This window comes from Rhineura floridana, chromosome 20, assembly GCF_030035675.1.
Source record: "Rhineura floridana isolate rRhiFlo1 chromosome 20, rRhiFlo1.hap2, whole genome shotgun sequence".
In the NCBI taxonomy this organism is placed as follows: Eukaryota; Metazoa; Chordata; class Lepidosauria; order Squamata; family Rhineuridae; genus Rhineura; species Rhineura floridana.
The window spans coordinates 18,427,817-18,452,995 of NC_084499.1; the positions used below are offsets into that span (position 1 = coordinate 18,427,817).

The 25,179-nt window shown below is 45.6% G+C and overlaps 2 protein-coding genes across 2 annotated transcripts in view; both read right to left on the reverse strand.

Annotated features, from left to right (window-relative positions):
• RALGDS (ral guanine nucleotide dissociation stimulator) overlaps positions 1-1,321 on the reverse strand; it is a 104,325-nt gene extending 103,004 nt beyond the window's left edge. The window contains exon 1 of the mRNA XM_061604237.1: positions 638-1,321. Within this exon, the coding sequence (XP_061460221.1) occupies positions 638-655 (18 nt within the window). The 5' untranslated portion in view covers positions 656-1,321. The remainder of the gene's footprint in view (positions 1-637) is intronic.
• Positions 1,322-8,360: 7,039 nt separating this feature from the next.
• On the reverse strand, positions 8,361-15,379 carry GBGT1 (globoside alpha-1,3-N-acetylgalactosaminyltransferase 1 (FORS blood group)). The gene is made up of 3 exons (XM_061603956.1): positions 15,245-15,379; positions 11,728-11,803; positions 8,361-9,769 (listed from the first exon to the last, which is right to left on the reverse strand). The coding sequence occupies exons 2-3, from the start codon at positions 11,796-11,798 to the stop codon at positions 9,085-9,087; spliced, it is 756 nt and encodes a 251-aa protein (XP_061459940.1). The 5' UTR covers positions 11,799-11,803; positions 15,245-15,379; the 3' UTR covers positions 8,361-9,084.
• Positions 15,380-25,179: the final 9,800 nt, after the last annotated feature.

Consider the following 25,179-nt stretch of genomic DNA (forward strand, 5'->3'; position numbering starts at 1 on the left):
TCACTCAGGTCCTAGACTCAAACTCTAACCACTACACCATCCTGGCTCTCAACAAGGTCAAACACAAAGCCAAACAGATGGCCCCCTGGCAACCTCCTCTCCTGTCTAACCAGAGCCTTTTTCCTGGATCAACCAAAGCTTCCTCTAGACCAGACTCGTTCCTGCCGCCTTAGCAAGAAAGGAAGGGACACAGCCTTTGTCTTAAAAGGATTCCTTCCGCCTCTGTATATACTGACAGGCTTTGGACTGCAAGCACCTTGGGGCAGGGACTTAGACATTTTCGTTTATGCGGCCAGCGGCCACCGGACTGCGTCACAGCTGCGGGGGGAGAACCTGTGGCCCTCCAGGTGTTGCTGAGTTACAACAACCATTAGACCCTGCAGCATCAGGGGAACTGTCGTTTGGCAACACCTGAAGGGCCGCAGGTCTCCCCACACCTGCAGTGTATGAGTACAACAGGCTAAGATGCCACTGAGCGCCTTGTCGGTCTTCCACCTGCTGGTCAATTGCAGATTGTATGCGATGCGGGGCAAGGGCCTGCCTCCCCCCCCCCCCGTTTTGCTTGCCTCGCTAATGACCACCAGGGCCCTTTTATCTCCCGTCCAAGCCGTACGTCCCCGGCGCGTGCGCCCCTTACCTGGCTATCCAACATCATCCTCTAAGGCTCATCCTCCCCAAAGGCTTCTCCAGGAGAAAAGGCGAAAGAGGTAGGACGCCGCAGTTCTCCGAGGCTCGCCCTGCCGCTGGGTCGCTCACTGGTCGCTCGCCATGCGGCCCGATATATAGATAAATATATCTCTCCAAGTTAGGGAAAGGTCTTCGCTTCTCCTCGCCAGGGCGCCCAGCCTGGCTCAGCCCGGTTAAGAAAGGCGGCGGCAGCAGCAGGTCGGCAACGAGTCCGGAGAAGCCGGCGAAGCAACGACCGCCGCTCCCCCGGGGCTGCTCAGCTTGTCCAGCCCATAATAAGCCCGGCTTCCTGGTCTCCTGGTCCAGGCGGAACGGGGGCGAATCCCAGCCGGCGGCTCCATAAAACTCCCCAGCCGCCTTTGGCTGAGAATCTCCAGGCCAAAAAAAAAAAAAAAGGGAGAACGATAAACCTCCCCAAAGGCAGCCGAGGAGTGGCGAGGATTGTAGTCCTTCCCCAATGCTGCCGCCCCCGCCGCCTCGTGCCAAGTCAATTTCGCTTTCCTTCTCGTCAATTTCCTATTGTTATCTGCGCGCCGCTGGAGAGAGAAGCCCTTTCGGGGAAGCGCCTGGCTCCTGAATCTGCCTCGTCCTTCTCCCGCGAGGGGATCCGTGGAGGAGGACGGGGGAAGCGAGGGGGGGCGGGGAGAGAAAGAAAATCAAGCCGCCTTACTTGCTTTTTGGGGGGGGGAGACTGGAGAGAGGCAGGGAGAGGGGATTGCACGTTGCAGGCAGCTTGCAAGGATTTGCAAAAGGGAGGGGGCGCGCGTGCGGAGGGGCAGAGGGGGGGCAACTGGAATGACTCAACCAGCCTCCAGCAGTCATTGAAAAGCTTGCCTCTTCTTCCCTCGCCGCGCCCCCCCTCTGCTGTTTCTTTGCAAGCTAGCAACCCCCACTGAGCCAAGTGGGGTCGCCCCCTTGTGCGTTTCAAATGTGTAAGGCTGCCTTATATGGAGTCCATCTGACGCACTGTTGTTACCCTGACTGGCAGCCGCTCTAAAGGGTTGCGGACAAGGGGTCTTTTGCCATCGCTACAGGGAGAAAATAAGGGTGTTGTTCTGTAGGGGGTCTCGGGGCAAAGTGCTTCTGGGCATATACAGAGCACACACGGGGTGGGGTTTTTTTTAATCACCTGAGGGCCAAAGTTCTTCTGAACATGTGCAGAGTGCCTGACTGGAGTTGAGTGCTGTTGAAATGCACTCAGGTGAACATGTACAGAATATTCCACTTTGGAGAAAGGCAAATCTGCATTTGTTGTTAAAAAAAAAAACACAGATGGGCACAAGGCTTGGGGTTTTTTTCTTCTTAACAGTCTGCAGGAAAAAGCTCTCTTGAGCACACACAGAGTACTGCCCCCTTCTGAGAGAAAGCAAGAGAGTCTTTTGAGTATGTGCAAAGCCTGACACACCCACACACCTGTTTCTGAAGTAGGCCGTCTTTTCTATTCATTCATTTATTTTCAAAAAGAAATCTATCAAATAGAAAGCTGGGAAAGAAAATGGAGCACCCAACATTTCTTTTGCCAACCCTGCAGGGTTGCTGTAAAGGGCTGCTGAGAGGATTCCTGCAAAGGGCTCAAGCGCTGCATGAACCCTGTTGTTTGGAGGATGGGAGAATGTGTTTTGGTGTTCTGCCTCCAAGCCCAATTAAGGCACAGCGGGAGGGAAAGATGACATCTCCTTTGGCAATAACCTGGATTGTTCCAGAAGGCCCCGCCCACATTTGAAGAACTCTTGATCCGAAACGATTTGGCTCATTCCTACAGTCCTCCTTTGACAAGGCGCCGGGCAAGAGATTTCTGTTATTTACTTTTATTTTTCCATTGATATCCCACCTTTTCTCCAAGAAGCTCAAGGTGGCATCCCCCTTCCCCATTACCTCCTCACAACAGTCCTGCGAGGTTGGTTATGCTGAGACATAGTGACTGTGGGGAAGGGCTGTAGCTCATCTGCTTTGCCTACAGAACCCTCCTGATTCAATCCCTGATGGCACCTCCAGGGAGGGCCTGGAAAGACCTCTGTCTGAAACCTCAGAACTGCTGCCAGTCAGTGTAGACAATATTGAACTAGATGGACCATTGGTCTGGCTCAATATAAGGCAGCTTCCTGGGTTCACATTCAGAATCATGGGAACTGGAGTACTTTATTTTTACACAAAGGATAATAGTGCATCTGCTTGGCATGCCAAAGACCCCAGGTTCAATCCCCCGCATCTCCAGGTAGGGCTGGGAATGTCTCTTCTCTGAAATCCTGGAGAGCCACTGCGAGCCAGTGTAGGCAATCCTGAGCTAATAGGCAATCCTGAGTCTGACTCTGTGTAAGGCAACTTTCTGTCTTCCTATGACTGGTCCAAGGTCACCCAGTGACCTCTGTGGCTGAATGAGGGATTTGAACCCAGGTCTCCTCAGCTTCTAGTCCGACACTCTAACCACTATGCTGCAGGTGGAAATTTTTTTTGCTGGGGCTCTCTGCAGGTGAGACTTCTGTGCTGAGCTCTGAGGCGAAAACCCCGGAGCAGCAATGTGTGCTCTTAAAAAATAATCATACAAGGCTCAACTGGAGGCAGGGCCCTTCCAATCAGCGGACCCCCTGTGCCGTGCAACTCCCCCCCCCACCATGCAAAGCCGTGGCATGAGCAATATGCCCGCCCCCGATGGCTCTATTCAAACCGAAGCCTGAACATTTCCAAGAGCTGGGGGGGAAACTGCGGAGGTGAAAATAAGCGCCTGGAATCTGCCTTGCCTCGCCTGATCAGTTTTGTGCCAGCATGTTGGCAGCAGCGAAGAGGGTCGAGCGGGGGGGGGGGCTGCAGAGGAGAAAGTTGCTATGGAAACAGGAAGGCTGCCTATATTATTTGTCATAAAAGACGATCGTTTGTGGTTGAAACAGTTGTAGGTGACGGCGCACGGCGCCATTCCATCAGTGCCAACAGGCGCGGGAGAAAGAGCCCCCAAAGGCCACACATGACTAGGTCAGCGAGTGGGTAGGCCACAATTCAACTCCCTCCCCCCTTATCACATTGTTATTGGGGGTAAATGGTCCTTATTCTCAGCCCTTCCCAAGAACTGTTCCCGTTTTGTGCCTCTTTAACAGGTACACCTCGGTCACTTTTTTCATATTTTTAAAAGCGTTGGTATATTTACCGTTTACTTCCACAATGTGGGCCCTACATAAGAAGCTGCCTTTCTACTGAGTCAGACCATTGGTTCATCTAGCTCAGTATTGTTGACACTGACTGGCAGTGGCTCTCCAGATAAGGAGTCTGTCCCAGTCCTACCTGGACATGCCATCAGGAATTGAACCTGGGAGCATCTGCATGTGAAGCAGATGGGTACCTGCTGAGCCACAGCCCTTTCTCTAATACATGAGAAGCTACCTTCTATTTTGGTCTATCTAGCTCAGTATTGTCTGCACTGACTGGCAGTGGCTCTCCAGGGTTTCAGGCAGGGGAGATTCCTAGTCCTACCTGGAGATGCAGGGGACTGAGCTTAGCACCGTTGGCATGCAAAGCATGTGGTCTCTTAGACAGCTGTTGTCCTTCCTCTAAAAATAAAACAAGACTCCGCTTCTTGTGATTCTGAAAAGGAACATGGGAAGTTGCCTTATCCCGAGTCAGGCCAATGGCCCACCTAGTTCAGTATTGCCTACATTGATCAGTTGTGACTCTGCAAGGTTTTAGACGGGAGCCCTACCTGGAGATGTTAAGGATTGACCCTGGGACTTTCTACATGCAAAACAGATGCTCAAACCACTGAGCTGTGGAGCTTCTCTCATGCACTGCAAGTAAGCAGGGGGTTGTAATGCACTCAGGGACACCTTAAGAAAGCCCGATGATATCAGCCACTCAGCAACGGCCTAGCCGGCTGTGTTCAAGGATGGCAACATGGCAACAAGCGATGCCAAATTCTTCCCTGGGAAGAATGAGTGCCAAATGTTCACTCATTTGGGAGCAAATGAAGAGGTGTGTGGAAGGGGACCACTGAGACAATTTTGGAATGGAAGAAGATCCCATCCAGTCCAGCATCTTGTTCTGACAGTGGCCAACCAGATGCCCATTTACGTCAAACGCAGGGGTGCACAGAGGCAAGCCGCTAATTAACAGATACCAGCCACAGGCCAGACCATAAATCGGCCAGACAGCGTGTTACCGTTTGGGAAGTGCAGAAGGGGAATGCAGAAAGTCGAGTCCTTAAGGTAGTCCAACGTTCATAAACCAAGAGTTTCCAATCAGGCAGGGCCCAAGGGTACAGGTCGACAGGAGAGCTGGAGTAATGTCTGCAGCAAGGCTTGACGTTGACTCTAGCAAGGAGTCTCCCTTTCCTTCCAGTCTTTTATACTCTGCGTTTGGTCAGGGTAACAATCAGGCTTATGAGGCCCAGCTGCTTACAATCAGCCTGTGTACTTGCGAGCTCTCCTGCTCCTTAATTGCGCTGATTGCTTTCGTTGCTGCAACACCTGTTGGTGTCTTCTCTCTGCTGGGGAAGGGGCAGCCTCCTGGTCGCTTCCTGACTCTGACAGGCAGGCTCCCTCAGGGTAGGGTTGCCAGGTCCATGGCCTGATCCTGATCCTGTATCTTTAGTAGAGGAGAAGGTCAGCCAAGTGCAGGTGTTCTTGCAAAACTGTAATGGGAAAAACCACAAGATGGAGTTCTCCCTCCCCCCCCCCCACAACTTTTAAAGATACAGAAGACCTCTTGGAGCAGCCTTTCCCAACCAGTGTGCCTCCAGATGTTGTTGGACCACAACTCCCATCTTTCCTGACCATTGGCAATGCTGGCTGAGGCTGATGGGAGTTGTGGTCCAACAACATCTGGAGGCACACTGGTTGGGAAAGGCTGTCTTGGAGGATGGGCCCGGCAACCAAGACGTCTTCTGTATCTTTAAAAGTTGTGCAAGGGGAAGGGAGAACTCCATCTTGTGGTTTTTCCCATTACAGGGTTAAAAGAATACCTGCACTTGGCTGACTTTCTCTTCTCCTAAAGATACAGGATCAGACTCAGGCCAAGAACCTCGCAACCCTACCTCAAGGGCTTGTCCCTGGTCTGGTGAAGGGTCCTGAGCTGTCTCACTGCTTGTCCTCTTCTCCTGGGTCTGCGGTCTCCCATTCCTCTTCAGATAAAACCTGTGAGGGGGGCATGACAATTTATTTAATTGTTTATTTATTTATTAGATTTATATCCCGTCCTTCCTCCCAGTAGGAGCCCAGGGTGGCAAAAAAAGCACTAAAAACACTCTAAAACATCATAAAAACAGACTTTAAAATATATTACAACAAAATATCTTTAAAAACATGTTAAAACAAAACATATTTAAAAGCCTCTTTTTTAAAAAAACAGCCTTACAAACATCTTAATAATAATAATAATAATAAACTTTATTTCTACCCCGCCCTTTTTCCAATAGGACTCAGAGCGGCTTACAACTAAAAACAACACCATTAAAACATACAGAGTATATTATTAAAAAAGAATTAAACTATGAGAAAAATTAAAACCATAAAATATAGGTTAAAAACAGCGCACAATTTAAAATAATAAAATCATATAATGTAATCACCAAACCTATGACACTTAATCCTGGTTGTTCTCTATCCCAAATGCCCGTTGAAATAAAACAGTCTTTACTTGTCGCCGGAAATATGGCAAGGAGGGAGCTGATCGCACCTCACTCCGGAATTCCACAGCCTAGGGGCGGCCACCGAAAAGGCCCTATCTCGTGTCCACGTCATATGTGCTTGCGAAGGTGTGGGGAACACAAGAAGGGCCTCACCTGAAGATCTCAAATCCCGGACATGTTCATGAAGGGAGATACGATCTGTCAAATAGTCTGGACCTGAGCCGTATAGGGCTTTGTAGGTCAAAACCAGCACTTTGAATTGTGACCGGAAACAAATTGGCAGCCAGTGGAGCTGTTGTAACAGGGGAGTTGTATGGTCCCTGTAACCAGCCCCGGTTAGCACTCTGGCTGCAGCTCTTTGTACCAATTTAAGTTTCCAAACAGTCTTCAAAGGCAGCCCCACGTAGAGCGTGTTACAGTAGTCTAAGCGGGATGTAACCAAGGCATGCATCACCCTAGTCAGATCAAGTAGCTCCAGGAATGGGTGCAGCTGGCGCACCAGTTTTAATTGGGCAAATGCACTCCTGGATACAGCAGCAATCTGGGCCTCCAAATTCAAAGCTGAGTCCAGGAGTACACCCAAACTGCGAACCTGAGACTTCAGGGGGAGTGCGACCCCATCCAGCACCGGTTGAATCCCTATTCCCTGATCTGCCCTCCGACTGACCAGGAGTACCTCTGTTTTGTCAGGATTTAATCTCAACTTGCAAAGCAATTCCAGCACAGACACAGACTGGGATAAGGTCTCTATTTAAAAGGCTTGTTGAAAGAGGAAGGTCTTCGGCAGGCTCAGAAAGATAACAGAGATGACGCCATTATGGGACTGTTATGGGAACAATCCCCCCTTCTCTGATTTCCAGCAACTGGTATTCAAAGGCATACCCCCTCGACACTGTGGCAAGTAGCTATTAATAGCCTCATCCTCTCAGGAAGCCAGGTGAAGATATGAAAAACCTCCAGTACAGACCTCAGTAAGCATCCCTACAGTGGAGATCAACAGGATGGCGCCATAGGGCAGCCAGGTGGGGCCCTGGCCAAGGGTCCCAGAGGGGGCTCTGAAGGGCTCCTCCCTAGGGTGGGTGAATTGTGCTCCCATATCGCTTTTTTTCAGCACAGCTTGCTGGAAGTCCTGACTTTGTCTTCCGCTGCTAGATAAGCCTTCTTATCTCAGGAGATTCCTGATCAATTCCAGCTATCTACAGCTCAACGAAGTTCCGTGGATAATCTCTTCGGTTCACCTTTGTCTTGGAGAACATTTACGCCAGTCAAAAATTCCTCTTGACTGGTTTTTAACTGAAAAAAGCTTCCTCTGAGACAGAGCTCACTCAGAGGGAACCACCAGCAGAGCACTCCTTCCGGGAAGTCCCAACTTATAACTCTTAACTTATCAAGAACTTTTAGAAAATGTATATGGAGAATATATAATGAAAGAGAGAGAAGAACTGATAAAGGAAGGATATAATTCTCAATGGTTTGCCTATTTACAATTGTTAGAGAGATATAAAATGGATAAGAAAATGTATGGGTTTGAAATAAGTAAATCTGATTTTGAAATAGGTTTGTGTACAAATGATGAAAATATAATTGCGAAAATGTATAAACTCTTGCTGAAAATGGATATGGAAGAAGAACAAGTAAAAGAGTGTATGGTAAAGTGGGCAAAAATTTTTGGTTATAATATACAAATGGATCAATGGGAAAATATGTGGAAAAAAGGCTTGAGATTTACATTATGCTATAATCTTAAAGAAAATTTCTATAAAATGATGTATCGTTGGTACATGACTCCAGAAAAGTTGTTAAAAATGTATAGTAATGTTTCTAATGTTTGTTGGAAATGTAAACAAGAAGAAGGATCATTTTATCATATGTGGTGGTTGTGTAAACAGGCAAAATCATTTTGGGCACAGATAGGTAGGATGATGCAAAAAATTCTAAAGATAAATATTCAGTCAAAACCAGAATTTTTTTTATTGGGTTTTATGGATAAGCAAATAGAAAAGAAATATGGAAGAATAATATTATATATGATTACAGCAGCAAAATTATTATATGCACAAAAGTGGAAAATGGAATCAACACCAACAACGGAAGAATGGCTATTGAAATTAATGTAGAGATGGATAAATTGACATGTTTACTTAGAGAAAAATCGACAGATACATTTCTTAAGGAATGGAAGCCTCTCTTAGACTTTTTGTTGAAAGATAAAAATGAAATGATGATAATGGGATTTGACGATTAATTAAGATAGACTATGGAGAAAAGTGATTTTGTATGTATTAAGGGACAGGTTTGATATATATTATATATTTATAGCTGATCTGTGACAAATCGGAAGTCAATTTTTTATTTTTATTTTTATTGTGTTATGTTTTTTGATTTTGTTTTGTTTGTTTTATGAAAAATTGAATAAAAATTATTGTAAAAAAAAAAAAAAGGAAAAGCTTCCTAACTGTTAGAGCCATACGACAATAGTGGGCTTTCCGACACTGGAGGCATTCAAGAGGCAGCTGGACAGCCATCTGTTGGGAATGCTTTGATTTGGATTCCTGCATTGAGCAGGGGGTTAGACTTGATGGCCTTATAGGCCCCTTCCAACTCTACTATTCTATGATTCTATGAAATTGTTTGAGGTGGGTGGGATTTGAACCTGCGGCCTGCACTCTCTCCTCCTGACGTTGCTAACTGTGCAATGGATCAGTGGAGAGGTGGTCTTCAGGACCTGATGCTGGGCTTCCTCTCCCAGGCAAGACACAGAGAAGCTGAGACGGACTCAACCAGGGTTAGTCTCTTAGCAACTTGTAGTTCTTATACACCGTCGAGAACCGTATAAGTCTCAGCTTGGCAGGTTTCGATTTTGTGTCATCCCAGATGTACTCCGGAGAGAGGAGTCTTGAAGGCTTATGGGAAAGGAAGTGCCTGTTCAGATGACTTTCCTCCTGCCAAGCTGCCATAATACCGTTGGCTTTGTCAGCCAATATGGTCATGTGGCAGGCTCTGGTGAACTCATACACATTCTTGACCAGGCCTCCAAAGACAGCTCCTCCATAGTAGAAATCCCCCTCTTCGCTAGAGATATAGGCCGCGGAAACATCTCTCCTCTCGTAAGGAAACGTCGCTCGAGGGACCTTATAGTAACCTGGGTGTATGGCTGCGACCAGCTCCCCCAAGGCTTCTGCGCCCCATGGGCTGTGGAACACCATGTCCACGTCCAAGCAATAAAGGTAATCCACTTCTCGGTGAGCCATTTCTGAGATGTGCCTGTTTATCACCTCCATCCGACGCATGGAGATCTCTTGCCAGTGGGGGTGCTTTTTGATGGGGATGAGGCGGAGAGTTCGCCCAGGCCGCAGACGAACAACAGGGATTTCTTGAGGAGCATCCGTGAAGATATAATAGTTTACATCGTAGTCTGTCATGAAGTACTGCTCTGCCGACTCCAGGAAATGGCTCACAAATCGTGTGTATCTGGAGAAAGTTAAAAATAATCAGACCGTGGGAGAAGATAGTTTGATGCCCTCTCGGCCCCCACCCCACCCCAGAGACTGATTAGACTGGAAGTTGAATCTTAATTCAGCGCTGGCAACTAGGGAGGGCCGAACCTGACCATTTCAGTTTCTGTTAGTTTCTCATTTTACCAATCTTAAATTCAGCTCCTCTGCATTTGCACATCAGCTTGTGGTTGTTGTTGTTTTTTGGGAAAAAATTATCATGGAATTCATCAACATTCTAATACATATTTCTCACAATAAACACATTTTTCTATGCAATTTTTCCTAATATTACACATTGTTGTTATGTGCCTTCAAGTCGATTACGACTTATGGCAACCCTGTGAATCAGCAACCTCCAATAGCATCTGTCGTGAACCACCCTGTTCAGATCTTGTAAGTTCAGGTCTGTAGCTTCCTTGATGGAATCAATCCATCTCTTGTGTGGCCTTCCTCTTTTTCTACTCCCTTCTGTTTTCCCCAGCATTATTGTCTTTTCTAGTGAATCATGTCTTCTCATTACGTATTCAAAGTATTGTAACCTCAGTTTCATCATTTTCGCTTCTAGTGAGAGTTCTGGTCTAATTTGTTCTTTTCGCAGTCTGTGGTATGTGCAAAGCTCTCCTCCAACACCACATTTCAAATGAGTTGATCCTAAGAGGGGGAATATTGCCCATTTTTGCAAATTATATTTTCCCTAATGCTTCTATTTTTCCTTAATAAGCGGCATTTGCCCTAATACATTGCAGGTGGTGCTGAACTGCAGCTCCCATCAGCCCCAGCAAGCATGGCCAATGACCAGAGAAGACGAGAGTTGCAGGTTCAGCAACATCTGGGGGGTTAAAGGCCCCCCACACCTGCTATAGGCGATGCTGAGCTACATGGACCAATGGTCTGACTCGGTATAAGGTAGCTTTCCCTGTTCCTAAGGCCCTCTAAGGAGGCTCACAGGCCTCAGGTTCCTCATCGCTTGCTTAAAGTCGTGAGCAAGCCCGACCATAGTCAGACCACTGGTCTGTATAGCCTGGGGTGTCTACCTTGAGATGGAGCAACACCATACAGCTACGACCCCTGATGGCTGGGTTCTTCCACCACTGTTAGAGGCAGAATCCCTCTGAACATCAGCTGGTGGAAACCACAGGAGGGGACAGTGCTGTTGCACTCAGGCCCTGATGTCAGGCTTCCCTTATGGTTGGCCACTGTGAGACCAGGATGCTGGATTAGATGGGCCACTGGCCTGATCCAGCAAACTTTTCTGGATCAAAAGGAAATGTGATGCAAACATGGACTGCATTTCCAACTCGCAAACTTTATGTGATCTTCTATCTCTTTGGGTCTCTTGGGAATTCTTTATTTAGAGGGCCAGTGTGGATTAGTTGACAGATCAGGGTTCAAATCAGGAAAGGGGAAAGTGTGGCCCTTCATATGTTGTTGGGCACCAACAGAGAGTTTTCTTGCGCTTGCGGGCTTCCCATTAGGGCATCTGGTTGGCCACTGTGAGACCAGGAGGCTGGACTAGAAGGGCCACTGGCCTGATCCAGCAGAACCCTTCTTATGTTCCACTTCCCCTCTCAGAGGTGGTGTGTTTCTGAACACCAGTTGCTGGAAACAGCAGGGAGAGGAGAGGGCTCTTGCGCTCAGGTCCTGCTTGTAGGCTTCTTCCCACTGGGGCATCTGGCTGGCCACTGTGAAAACAGGAGGCAGGCAGGCTCTTCTAGACATGCCAAGGATTTAAATCAGGGACCTTCTGCATGCAAGGCAGGTGCTTTACCACTGAACTTCAGCCTTGGTGCTGAAGAAACCCCACAACAGAAGGAGGGGGGGAATTTAAGTGAGGATCCTTGGATTGTCATTGTAGATGGGATGTGCTATCTCTCGTGACTCTAGCGTTGCATCAGAGTCTTGGTAAGTTATTCTAGGAAACAAGAGACTCACCCGATATATAAGGGAACAATGATGAAGATGATTCCAAGAAGGATGGATGTCACAACTTTCTGACCTTTCATGTTTCCTGGGAGGGACAATAGAAGAATTACGGATATCCAGAGACTTAATTTCTCTAAGAGAGTCAGTGTTTAGAGCAGCCTTTCCCAACCAGTGTGCCTCCAGATGTTGTTGGACCACAACTCCCATCTTTCCTGACCATTTATTTTAATTATTTATTTATTGAATTTATTAGTCGCCCATCTGGCTGGCTGTCCAGCCACTCTGGGCAACGTACAAAATAGGCATACAATACCTAGACATTAAAAATCTAAAAACAATGAAGATAAAATCTAGCCAACCCCAAAAGCCTGCCTGAAGAGCCAGGTCTTCAAGGCCTGTGTCATGGCCCCGTCAGAGGACTCATCAGATGAGGATGACTCCGGAGTAACAGCAGCAGACCCAGAAGCAGCAGACCCAGAAGGAGAAATGGAGGAAACTCCTGAGAACCCAGCTCCTTCTCCCCCTCAGCTGCAGAGCACCCCAGACACAGCTGAAACCCTTCAGCCAGACACACAGTGAACAGGATACTCCCCCCTCACCCGCAGAACGTAGACAACAGAAGGTCAGGCAGAAGAGGGGCAGGCCTGTCCACTTAAGGCCAAAATGCTGATGGCTCACACCTCCTGACAAACCTGCTCCTTAAAAGTCAAACCTTGGGTTCAGCTTGTTGCTGACTACAATGTCAGGTGTGGCCACTGTGTGTCTTCTTATCTCCTGAACCTTGACTTGGACTGATCTCTCGGCAAACTAGACCCGGACCTTCATTGACATCTCTTCTGGATTTTTGGCTTGGCACGTAAGCTTCGAACGGCCTCTGCCCTTATCTTGCTTCCTCCTTGCTAGCCTGGCAGATTTATAGCCAAGCTGCCGGCTGAGGACTTACGGCCTGGCAATTACCAAGGAATCTCCAGCCCTGCCTGCACCCCCACCGACACTGCTGTCTCAGTGAAGAGCTGACAGCCTGGCGGAAACTCATCATGGAAGGGGCATGGCGGATATCATTTGGGAGGGAGTTCCACAGGGTGAGGGCCACAACTGAAAAAGCCCTCAATAAACCAATCAATCATGGAGTTTTATCTATGGTTATGCTTTACTTCCTGTCCCACTGGGTTGTTAATGTGTAAAAAGAGAAACAGATAACCTGATAAATTTATCCATCCTGAGCTGCTGGATATGATCAGTGCAAAAAAATATGTATTTTTTTTTGCAACTGCTGTCGAGTCCTGCTAACAGCAAATCACAAAGAAAAAAAAAATTAAATCATTCTGCGTTCGGGCTGGAAATTTATGTAGCTCCAGGTGCAGAAAACATGTCAAAAGTGCACTCTATAGTCTTTGTGTACCATGGTTAAATTACTGAACTAGGACTAAGAAGGCCTAGAGTCAAGTCCCTGCTCAGCCATGAAACTCACTGGGTCTGTCTGCCTGCCTGCCTGCCTCCTAAACCTACCTCACAGGATTGTTGTGAGGATACAATGGGCCCCTCATCTGGTGCTGTTCTGAGCCCCTTGGAGGACAGGTGGGATTAGATGTAATAGATATGAATTCCTCCCATCTCACTGGTGGGATTCAACCTGCTTCTCAGAGTTTTGGAAAGACTTCAGCGTTGAAGATATCCGTTCAGCAACCAACCTGGTGAGTGTCTTGTGATTACCAAGTCACAATATAATTGTGATATAATTACTGTAAGAAAAACAGTTCATTTCCATCTTCCAAAAATGTCTTTTTTTCACTTAACGCAGCCTGGGGTGTTCAGCTTGAGAACTTTGAAGTATGTCACACTGTTTTTAGGCAAGCACCACATCAAAAGTTTTGTATTTCCCTCCCCTTCGTTGCAACTTGCTGTTATTAAGAGCAAAAGCATGCATCCTGTTTAACACTGGAAAGATCGTTGTACCCCTTATATGTCTAGCCGAACACTGCACTCTGCAGGTGAGGGCCTCCTGCACATACCATCTTACCAGGTAGTCCATTCCACACAACATAGGAAGCAGACCTTTAGTGTTGTGGCACCACCCTTTGGGATTCCCTCCCTTTATGTATTAGACAGGTGCCATCTCTGTTATCTTTCTGGTGCCTATGGAAGGCCTTCCGCTTTCAACAAACCTTTTAAGCAGAGACCTTATCCCAGTCTGCATCTGTGTTGGAATTGCTTTTAAAGATGTTATTTTATTTTAAAAAATATTTTAAAAATATTTTTATTGTTTTGTCCTTATTATGTTCAGCCACCATGAAAGAGGACACCCTGGGCAGACTAATGCAAATATTACTTCAAATGCAGGATCGTTTGAAATAAGCACCCTTGATAAGGGATGGGCAAATCTGTCAGTTCTGATTTCTACTGATTTCTCATTTCCCCACTTTTAAGTTCAGTCCTCCACATGTCCACATTAATTTGCAAAACTTTTTTTTTTAAAAAAAACAAGTCCTCAGGATAATTCAGTAGCATTTTTGTCTGAATTTCTCCTAATGTGCACATCTTTGTACGTGCCTACTGCACCCATTTTTGCAAAATAATTCTCCCTAATATAGCGCCTTTTTGTTGTCGGTTTTCATGAATACATTTTTCACACTTTATTCTATTACTTGTTACTTGGCTGGAGGAATCTGCATTGCAAAATTCAGAGAAGGGCAGATTTCAAAAGGTGGCTGGGCTTATAGGAGATATTTGTGTATTGTTCTGGAAAGCGCAAATGTGGTAGGTTTGCCTATAATGCAAACTGAACCAAATTCCTCCCCCATCTCGTCCCTTAATGGCAAAACGTGCGGTTTAGGTATGGGTGAGAAATTCAGTTCAGTTCGCATTTGAAGCCAAATCTGTCAAATTTGCCCTTTCTGAAACAATATGAGAAACGAAACACAGCCATCTTTCGAAATTCGCCCTTCTTTGAATTTTTGCAGTGCAGTTTGCCGACCAAACAATGATTACAAAAATGCAGACGTTAGGGGAAGGTATGCATAAACATGGATATATGAGTGAAAATAACATTCAAAAATGCATTATATGACACAGTTGACACACACACACAAACACATGATGCTTTCCCCACAGAATGAGGAAGTGATACTTAGGGATACTTGAGAAAGGGTGAGGAGGAGGAGTGTTTTGCTGTTTAAGCAGCAGGGTGTAAACCACCAATCTGATTTCTGCTGGATTTCTTAATTAAAAATATACCAGAGGAAAACAGCAACAGAACAGGACGCCCACTTTCTTGAGCCTTTCCACGTTTCTTTATCCGAAGCAATCCAGCTGTGGCCCACCTGGGGCTCAGTTTCCGTGAGCCAGGGATATGGAAAGCATCTTGGTAGGCCCTTCCTCCCACTGAACGGATGAAGGGCGTTTCATCCATGTTATGTTTTCTGTCTCAGGCCCTGAAGCACCTCAAGCCAAGTCTCACTTGGCCACAGATGAAAGAACCTGACAACGCAATGGAGCGAAGGAGTGCCAGGCTCCAGCATTCACTTACCAGAAGCACAGAAGCCAACGAGGCAACCTGGGACTTTGCAGGCAGGTCTTCGGAGCAAAGAGTCAAGAGGATTGCAACTTTGGAGTAGGGTTGCCAGGTCGGAACCATCCAAAAACCTGAGAAAATGGGAGCGGGCCCTAGTGACATCAGGGGGCGGGCCCTAGTGATATCATTAAACATGATACATTGTATCAACCACAGTTGCTTGGAGCATACCATTCAAAAAAAATTCTCTGGAGATTAAAATAGAAATCTTACCTAAAATAGGGTGTTCCTAGGTCCATCTGAAGTGACAAGGTCATTCTTTCTCACAAGCTTAGGGTGATGCAAAATGGAAATGGACTGCCTTCAAGTTGATCCCAGATAGGGTCTTCATGGTAAGCAGTACTCAGACAGAGGTGGTTTACTATTGCCTTCGTCTGAGTCTGAGAGGCAGTGACTGGCCCAAGGTCACCCAGGGAGCTTCATGGCTGTGTGGGGATTTGAACCCTGGTCTGCCAGGTCACAGTTCAATGCCTTTAGGGAACATTTAATCTAGCTTACTTGCTTCTGGCAAGAAGGGTTTACGTGCCCTCAGGCCAGGCCATTATTGGAAGAAAGGAGCTTAGTGTTGCAGAGACGTTAGATGGGAGCACAGATAGATGCCCCTGAAGGCAGCAACTGTAAACATGCTTATTAAGGAACTAAGCCCCATAGAACTCAATAGGACTTACTTCTGAGTAGATATGGTTGCAGCCATGTTAAGGACAAGGGAGGGCATTCTAGGCAAAACAGACAAATAATTGGGTGTCAGAACAAATTAAACCAGAACTATCACTAGAAGCTAAAATGATGAAACTGAGGTTATCATACTTTGGACACATCATGAGAAGACATTTCACTAGAAAAGACAATAATGCTGCGAAAAACAGAAGGGAGTAGAAAAAGAGGAAGGCCAAACAAGAGATGGATTGATTCCGGACTTCCCAGGAGGATCCCTACGCCTGTGCAGCCTCTGAGACGGCTCCCGTCTTGGATGAAACTTTTTCAGTTTTAAATCCAGTCAGAAGGGTCTTTTTTGACTGGGGATAATTTCTTCCGGATAAGGAAGAAACGTGAGATTTTCCACACAGCTTTGTTGTGATTGTTGGAGACTGGAATTCGTCAGAATTGTCTGTGAAAGAAGGTCTTCCAGCAGCTCGGACGGAGCGAGGATTTATAGCTAGCTCAGCTGAAAAAGTGACCTTTTTTTAAAAAAAAGAAAACGGTTTAACAGGCAAGTATCCTCCTGTCTACGCTTATTACTTTCTTATCTACACAGCTAAAGGGATTTGTCAAAGAATCAGCAATTAAGAAAACCTGGGTGAGCCAAAACTTTCCTTCTCTTTTACTCACGGAACTAAGGGGGAAGAAAATAAAAATAGCCTATCTTTTTTTTATCGCAAAAAGCTGACATGGAAAATAGCATTATAAAGATTACAATGGATGAGGGTTTTCTTTTTGACTTGTAAGACTTTGGTGTAATATATGTCTGGGACTATTTTCTTTGATCTACTTTTTTTTTTTTGACGAATCTGCTCATTTTTTCTGCTACTAGTTTTTTTGGACGCTGTGAACTAAAGCTGTTTTTGCACTTCTGGGCATATAAGAGATAAGGGCTGTCTAGAGTGTGACGCCAGTTGGTTTGAAAGATTAACTCCTTTGTAACTGGATAAAGAAATAAACTGCTCTTTGCTTGGGACATTGAAAATGGAAGGAGTTTTGTTCCTTTGGCTTTAAGAATGACAATTAAGAAGATCATGGATGTACAAGAAGGGACTTTATCTTTAGACATGTTTCAGAAAATAATGAATGGGATTAACTCAATAAAACAAGAACTGAGAAATAATAGTCAAGCGTGGAGAATTGAATTTGACGACATGAGACAGGAGCTGAAAGAAATTCAGGATTCTATGAGAAAGGAGAATAAAGATGGATCTGGAAAACCAAAAAAGGATGAAAGAGAAATTAAAGGCAAGGTTCAAACTATGGAGATTGGATTAAATATGGATATGGAAAAAGATTTGGATTTCCTGGCTGTGATGGATTCTGGAGACAAATATTACGGTTTGGAACTCAGCGCTGTCATTGAAGGAATTGAAGAGATTGGAGATAAAGATATTATCGGTTCAAAAAAATTCCTGGACTGGAAGGATTTGATGGAACTTGAAATGGAGAAAGCTAACAGAATTAATCCCTGTTTTGTGTCAATGGAAAAATCTTCAAGAGATGTGCTAGTGTATCATATAAAAAAGAGGAACAGAGATGCGGCTTTGCAACAATACTTCAGTGATATGTTCGGAACTGATGGCAAGAAAATATATGTGAAAAAGGAAATTCCTATCAGACTCTTATTATATGACTATGACAGCAAGATTATTGGGCGCGTAAAGATGAAAGATGGAAGATGGAACCAATACGGATAATGGAAGGAGCGATTTGAAATTACTGGACTTAGTAGACTTGATGAGTTGGATTAATTGACATGTTTATCTAAAAAAATTGATGGACATATATCTTAAGGATTGGAAACTTCTCTTTGACTTTTTGTGGAAGAATAAAATGATATGATGTTAATGAGATTTGTAACCAATTAAGATAACCGCTGGAGGAAGGTGATTTTATAATCTATAAGTTACAGGCTTGTTATATATTATAGACTTATAGCTGAACTACGACAAATCGGAAGTCAATTTTTTTATATATTTTTTTCTTTTTATTGTATTAATTATGGATTTGTGTTTTTTCTTTTTGTATTGTTTTGGTTTTGAAAATTTGAATAAAAATTAATTGAAAAAAAAAGATGGATTGATTCCATAAAGGAAGCCACAGACCTGAACTTACAAGATGTGAACAGGGTGGTTCATGACAGATGCTCTTGGAGGTCACTGATTCATAGGGTCGCTATAAGTTATAATCGACTTGAAGGCACATAACAACAACAACAAACCTCCCTGATAGACTGTGGGAATGCTGTGGACACAATATATTTCAACTTTAGCAAAGCTTTTGACAAAATGCCACATGATATTCTGATTAGCAAGCTAGCTGAATGTGGACTGGATGGAACAGCTATTGGGTGGATCCACAGTTGGCTACACAATCATATTCAGAGTGCTAATCAATGGTTTCTTCTCAACGTGTGGGGTGGTAACTAGCGGGCTACTATAGGGCTTGGTCTTGGACCCAGTGCTCTTCAACATTTTTATTAATGACTTGGATGAGGAGGGGCAGGGAATGCTTATCAAACTTGTAGATGATGCAAAATTGGGAGGAATACCTAATTCCCTGGAAGACAGAAACAAAATTCAAAGGGATCTTAATAGGCTGGAGCATTGGGCTAAAAACTGCAGAATGAAATTTAACAGGGATAATTGTAAAGTTTTACACCTAGGAAAAAGAAACCAAATGCAGTTATTAAGATGGGGGATACTTGGCTCAGCAAAACTACATGCAAGAAGGATCTTGGGATTGTTGTTGATCACAAACTGAGTATGAGCCAACAGTGTGATGTGGCTGCAAAAAAGGCAAATGCTATTTGAAGCTGCATTAACATTTGGAGGCAATATGCCTCTGAAGGCCAGTTGCGCTTATTTATTTTATTTATCTATTAAACTGATATCCTGCCCTTCCTCCCAAAAGGGTCCTGCTTGCAGGCTTCCTATTACGGTTGGGGTGAGGAACTAGATGTTCTTATGTCCTTAAGGGAACCTGAAAACTACTGAAAGGTACCAGGAGAACAGATGGGCCCAACTCCTGCTGTGCAGCTCCCAGCACAGGCAGATGAAGCAGGGTGGCCAAGGCAAACTAAGACTCCGAGCCCTGGCCTGAGGCAGGATTGGACCAGATGCGAGGATCCGCTTCATTTACCCAGGAATGTTGGATGCAGACCCATGGGTGCTCTCTAGCCCAGTGCTGTCTGCACTGGCAGCGGCTCTCAGGGCTTCAGGCAGGGGTGTCTCTCAGCCCTACCTGGAGATGCCGCTGAGGACAGAACCTGGGCCCTTCTGCATGCGCAACAGTTTTCCTAAAAATAAAGTAAGATTCTAGTCCTTATGGTTCTGAATGAAGGGTGATTTAAACAGGGAGCTGCTTTATACTGAGTTAGGCCATTGGTCCATCTGGTTCAGCATCAGCACTGTCTACAGCGACTGGCAGCGACTGTCCATGTTCTCTACCACTGAGTTACGGCCATCTTCCCTTGATTTAAAAGGGGGGGACGGGCTCTGCCTGCAGGTCCCCCAATATCACCTGCTCCACAGGCTCTTCTCAGGCGGGAGGGTGTTCAGCACTGGGCAGTCTCTGCTTGAGGAGACTTTTGAAAGTGCACATTGGGCAGGCTGGCAGCTGACCCAAGGCATCTTCTCCTCAGGCCACTGACCCACAGACAAAGCCAGCTGGGGCCTCAGGTTGATTTGGCTGCTGGTGGTCAATGGCTCTTGACAGACAAAAAGAGGCTTCCTACTCTGCTGCGGGGGGCTTTGCACACACACTGAGAGGTTTAACTTCCAGAGTCTTGAGTGGAGGCAACTCAATGCTGAAAAAAGACTAGAAACTTGTTAGCAGAGTTAGGTTTGGGATCAAGAGCAGACCCAGCGCTGATGTGTGTGTGTGTGTGTGTGTGTGTGTGAGAGAGAGAGAGAGAGAGAGAGAGACTTTCCCTGTGAAGTAGCAGACTTTTACGCTGCAGCAATAACTGAGGATTCAGACTTAGTAAAATAAGGAACAGCTTGCTTCATTGAAGGAAATACACAATAGATAGGAAAGGGATTCTAGTTCTAGTAAACTACCTGCATGGGAGGTTCATGGACCTGACAAGGCCTTTGCCCTCATGCTGCAGGTGAGAGAGACAAAGCAAAGACATCTCTTCTCTTCAAGAGACAGAGAAGAAGCAGGAAGGAGAGAGTTGGAAGGTGTGGTCGGCATTCCTAAGAGGTATCAGTTTTCAGGAAGGAAGATGAGCATATGACCAAAGGAAAGGGACAGCCTAGCAACCTGGAGGTCTCCTCTCTGTCTCCCTCCAGACGTGGAAACACCCAAATCGAGTTGCATTTCCACAATTCCAACACAAGTGATGCTTAAAATGGAAATTTGATTTCTCAGGGACAGGGATTAGGAAACAGACATTGATCCTGGGGAACCTGGCCTGGTTTCCTCCCCTGCCTTCCGTCTGCAAGATTCTTTCTTTATTTTAAGACCCACTCTGCACCCACCTGTTCCCTGGGCTGCCAGTTTTCTTTGGGTGGCAGTCAGAAATTCAAGACGTAGAACTTTCATTGTCACAGAGATGAGGGGACGGGCCTGTTCACCTGCTGAAGTTCCATACACACACAAACCCAGCTGGAAAAATCACATGGCAACCTCATCCTGCTATACATTTTGCTTATTTAAACATTTGGTTTTCAACAATCCAAGGAGCAGTGGCAGACATGGAACCACCAGCTTTCCACAATCAGAAAAGGAAGAGGGGGGGCCCAGGGTGTGAGAGTGTGTGTGTGTGTGATGGAATTTCCTCCCCCAAGGTGTGGTGATGGCCAGACCGCTGAGCCCCATCTCTCAGGCCTCTCTCTCTCTCAGGCTTCTCTCTCTCTCTCTCTCTCTGGCCTCTCAGTCCTCTCTCTCTCTCTGGCCTCTCTCTCAGGCCTCTCTCTCTCTCTCTCTCTCTCAGGCCTCTCTCTCTCTCTCTCTCACTCTGTCCTCTCTCTCTCTCTCTCTGTCCTCTCTCTCTCTCTCTCAGGCCTCTCTCTGCAATCAGCCGCAGTCCAACCTGCTCCTGCCACCCAGCAGCCTTCTGCTTCCAAACGAGATTCCAAACTGCTCTATCGGCCGCGATGCAAACTGCAGCCAGAAACGCCCATAGCGGCTGCTCCTCCCACCCAGCAGCCATGTGTGTCAATCACGCATGCGTGCCTGAGGGGGAGGTCCAAAAGCCGGAGATCAGTCTCTTCATACCAAATATGGCCAGAGGCAGCCCACTTTTGCCGGAGACTCCGGCAGAAAACCTGAGACCTGGCAACCCTACTTTGGAGGGAAGTGTGCGGTGACAGCCGAAGAAGGAAATATCTCTTTTCTTTGCCCCTGGAGGGGAGCATTCCTGTTCTTTCTAATTAACGTGATTCTTTTTTTCCGGCAGTGAGACCAAACATTTGTGCTCTGCCTGGAGCCAGCTGTAAAATTCTATTTTCAAAACGTCACAAGGTTTTCCTCTTCCCCTTTTCTTAACCACTCCCTGCTCATGTCATTCCCCCCTCCTCCCCTTCCCCAGCATTGCCTGATTTAGCTATCCTGGCATTGCATTAATCCGATGGCTGAGTCAGGAATTTCGGATGCTTCCTGACGAACGGGATCAAGGAGGATGGTAGCATCCTCCAGGAGCATGCCTTTTGAGATGCACAATAGCAGGAGTCCTGCAAAAAAGAGCCACCTCCTTTGGACTGTGGCATTTGCCTGGCTTTTTCCTTTTGTGTTAAAATGTCTCATTTATTGCATTTATTATTTCTTTTGATCCCACCTCCAAAGGCTCAGGCTGCTGTACAATTCAAAAACATAATCCCAAGGGGTGGGGGGAGAGGAGGAGAGTGTAATTAGCCCCCAAGTCGTTAATTGGTCATGGTGAAAGGAAAGGTTTACTGGAGGCAATTTATAGGCTGCTGATGGGTCCAACTTTGCAGAGACATCCTTATCAAGGGAGAGGGGAATAAGGACTTGGGAAAAAAACTTGTGAAAACCAAGAAGCAGGGTTTGGACTGCGGTTTCAGCAGGAATTAATGTGCCTTAATCTCAAGGAAAGTCATATATATGTATAGTATAGAAACTAGGCAACTGTACAAAGGGAAAATTGACATGCATTGCTCCGCCCACTTTTGCCTCTGGCCCTGCCCACTACCGGCACGTAGCTCCTGGAAGGATTGCCCACAAAGGAATGCTGCCCTTGGGCTGAAAAAAGGGTTTCCTATTCCTGCTTTTCATGACATCTTACTGTTAGCGTATTGGAAGAAGCAAAGACCACCAGTGTTGAAACAATGATCCTCCAACATCAACTTCGCTGGACCGGCCATGTTGTTCGAATGCCTGATCACCGTCTTCCAAAGCAGCTAGTTTACTCCCAACTTAACGATGGAAAACGGAATATCGGTGGACAGCAAAAGAGTTTTAAAGATGTTCTTAAAACTAATCTACAAAAATGTAACATGAGCATTGAGACCTGGGACTCTTTGGCCCACGAGCATCCCAATTGGAGGTTGGCTGTTATCAAAGGTGCTATGGACTTTGGAGAAGCACGAGTACAGGACAAAAAGGAGAAACAAGCTAAGCAGAAGGCACGTCAAGCAAATCCTCATCGTGACCATCTTCCATCTGGAAACCTATGTCCTCACTGTGGGAGGCTGTGTGGATCCAGAATTGGCCTCCACAGTCACTTACGGACCCACCGTTAAAGACCTTATCTTGGAAGACAATCTTACTCGGCCACGAGTGATCGCCAATGATGACTCCAAAACCACTGAGTCCTACACATCCCAGAGCACATGATAAAACACTTGAGATCCACATTTACTGGGAATGGACCCTTATGAAATTGTGGGAGCTAGTGCTGGAGAATATTGGGAATGGCAGGTTATAATTTAAGACAGGACCCAACAGGAATCTTGTTTGGTAACATGAAAAAAAAAATTAACTAAACACTGAAGATAGGGATATACTTATTTACTTTTGGCAACCAGAGTAACAGTTAGCCAAAAGTGGGAACAGAGCAGTGGTCATGTCCACTTCATATATTTCCTCTTTCAACAAACCTTTTCAGTTGAGACCTATAGCAGTATGCGTCTGTGTTAGAATTGCTCATTAATGTTTTTTTTAATATTGTTTTTAACTCTTTTAAAAAAGATGTTTTTAAAGCTTTTTTAAAAAAATGTTAACGTTTTGTTTTAATGTATTTTAAGGTCTGTTTTTATTATGTTTTTAGCGCTTCTGTTTGCCGCCCTGGTCTCCTGCTAGGAAGAAGGGCGGGATATAAATCAAATAATAAATAAATATATTTAGAACACTCCTATACCACTTTAATGGTTGTGGCTCCCCTAAGAAATCCTGGGAACTGGAGTGTACTAAAGGTGCCGAGTTGTTAGGTAACCCCTCATGGAGCTACAACTCCCAGCACACTTTATAGTTCCCAGGATTCTCTGGAGGATGCTGTTGACAGTTAAAGTGGTAGAAGAGGGCTTTGAATATATGGAGTGGCTGTGACTAGAGAGAACTTCTGTCACTAAGATAAACAGTTAAATGGAAAAAGGCACAGTACATACATATTGCAATTGACCAATATTTTCAAAAACAGAAGATGGGCAAGAGAGAGAAAGCTTTATTGGAATATTATTTATTTATTTAATTTGTATCCCGCCCTTCCTCCCAGCAGGAGCCCAGGGTGGCAAAGCACTAAAACACTTTAAAACATCATTAAAACAAATCTTAAAATACATTAAAACAAAACAGCATTAAAAACATTTTTTAAAAACAACTTCAAAAAAGGGTTAAAAACATATTATTAAAAAAATATATTAAAAGCAATTCTAGCACAGACACAGACTGGGATAGGTCCCAACTTAAAAGGCTTGTTGAAAGAGGAAAGTCTTCAAAAGGTGCCAAAAAGATAGCAGAGATGGCACCTGCCTAATATTCAAATATGGTCATTGGTCATCATGTACTGCACTGCAAGAGTGGAGAACCTCTGGCCCATGGGCCAATCTTGGCTCACCAGGGGGTCCAATTTTATTTATTTATTTATACTCTGCCTTTCAGCCAAAGGCCCACAAGGCGGCTTACAAAAAACACAAATATAAAAATACAATATAAACTACATCATGAAGCCATTTCCTCCAAACCACGCCCACCCATCAGCTGATGTTACTTGTGGGTGGGAAAGTGGGGTTAAATCCTGTGTTGGCTGCGCAGCAGGATTTAACCCCTGCTCATCAGCTCAGTTTGGCAGGATTCCATGCAAACTCCTTCCTGATTCAGAATCTCCTGCTAAAACCAAGGCGAGAAAAGGAAGTCCTTCTGAACACAGCACATAGTTAAACTATGAAGTCGCTCTCTCAAGAAGCAGTGATGGCCACCAGCTTGGAGGGATTTAAAAGAGGATTAGACAAATTCATGGCGGAAAAGGCTATCAATGGCTATTAATCACAATGGCTATGCTCTGCCTCCATAGGCGAAGGTAGTATGTTTCCAAATACCAGTTGCTGGAAACCTCAAGAGGGGTGAGGGCTCATTCGGTGTCAAGGACTATTAAGCTGCAGGTCCACGGGTCTTTGACATCCACACTGAGGCCACTTCATCAGGAGCAGCGCAGGACTTCACAGCTGCTGTGGCTGCTCTTTCTGTCATGGACAGATTGCTTTCCTTGGGGTGTTTGGGCTGATGGTGACACCAACCCTCCACAGGGGTGGGTGGCTGGTTAAGATGGAGCACTCCCCAGAAACTGATGGAGCCTGGTGGATTCAAGTGAGCCCTTGAGGAGTTTCTAGCTGGCCTTGCTAGTGTTCCTGTAGATGGTCTGCTTTGCTCTGAGGAATATGGAGATGGCCCAGGCTGCGGTAGACACAGTCACTCCTAAGAATCCGATCCCAATGAGAAGAATCGGGTTGGCTCCATGGTAATCCAAAGAGTTTGGGAGCAATCAAACAAATGGATGGTTGACTAGACTTGCAAGCGAAGGAAAGCCTGAGCCAGCCCAATGGATTGCAAACTAGAGCGCTCCACCTTAGAGCTGACTCTGTGGTAGTTCTGGCAGCAAAAGAGCACATTTCTGACACCATCCCATTTTTGCAATGGTGCCATTTGGCAGTAGAGACATTTTGAATGATACAGCCTACTTCAGACAAGCCTCAAGCCTACTGGGACCTGTTTGCTCAGCACTCTGT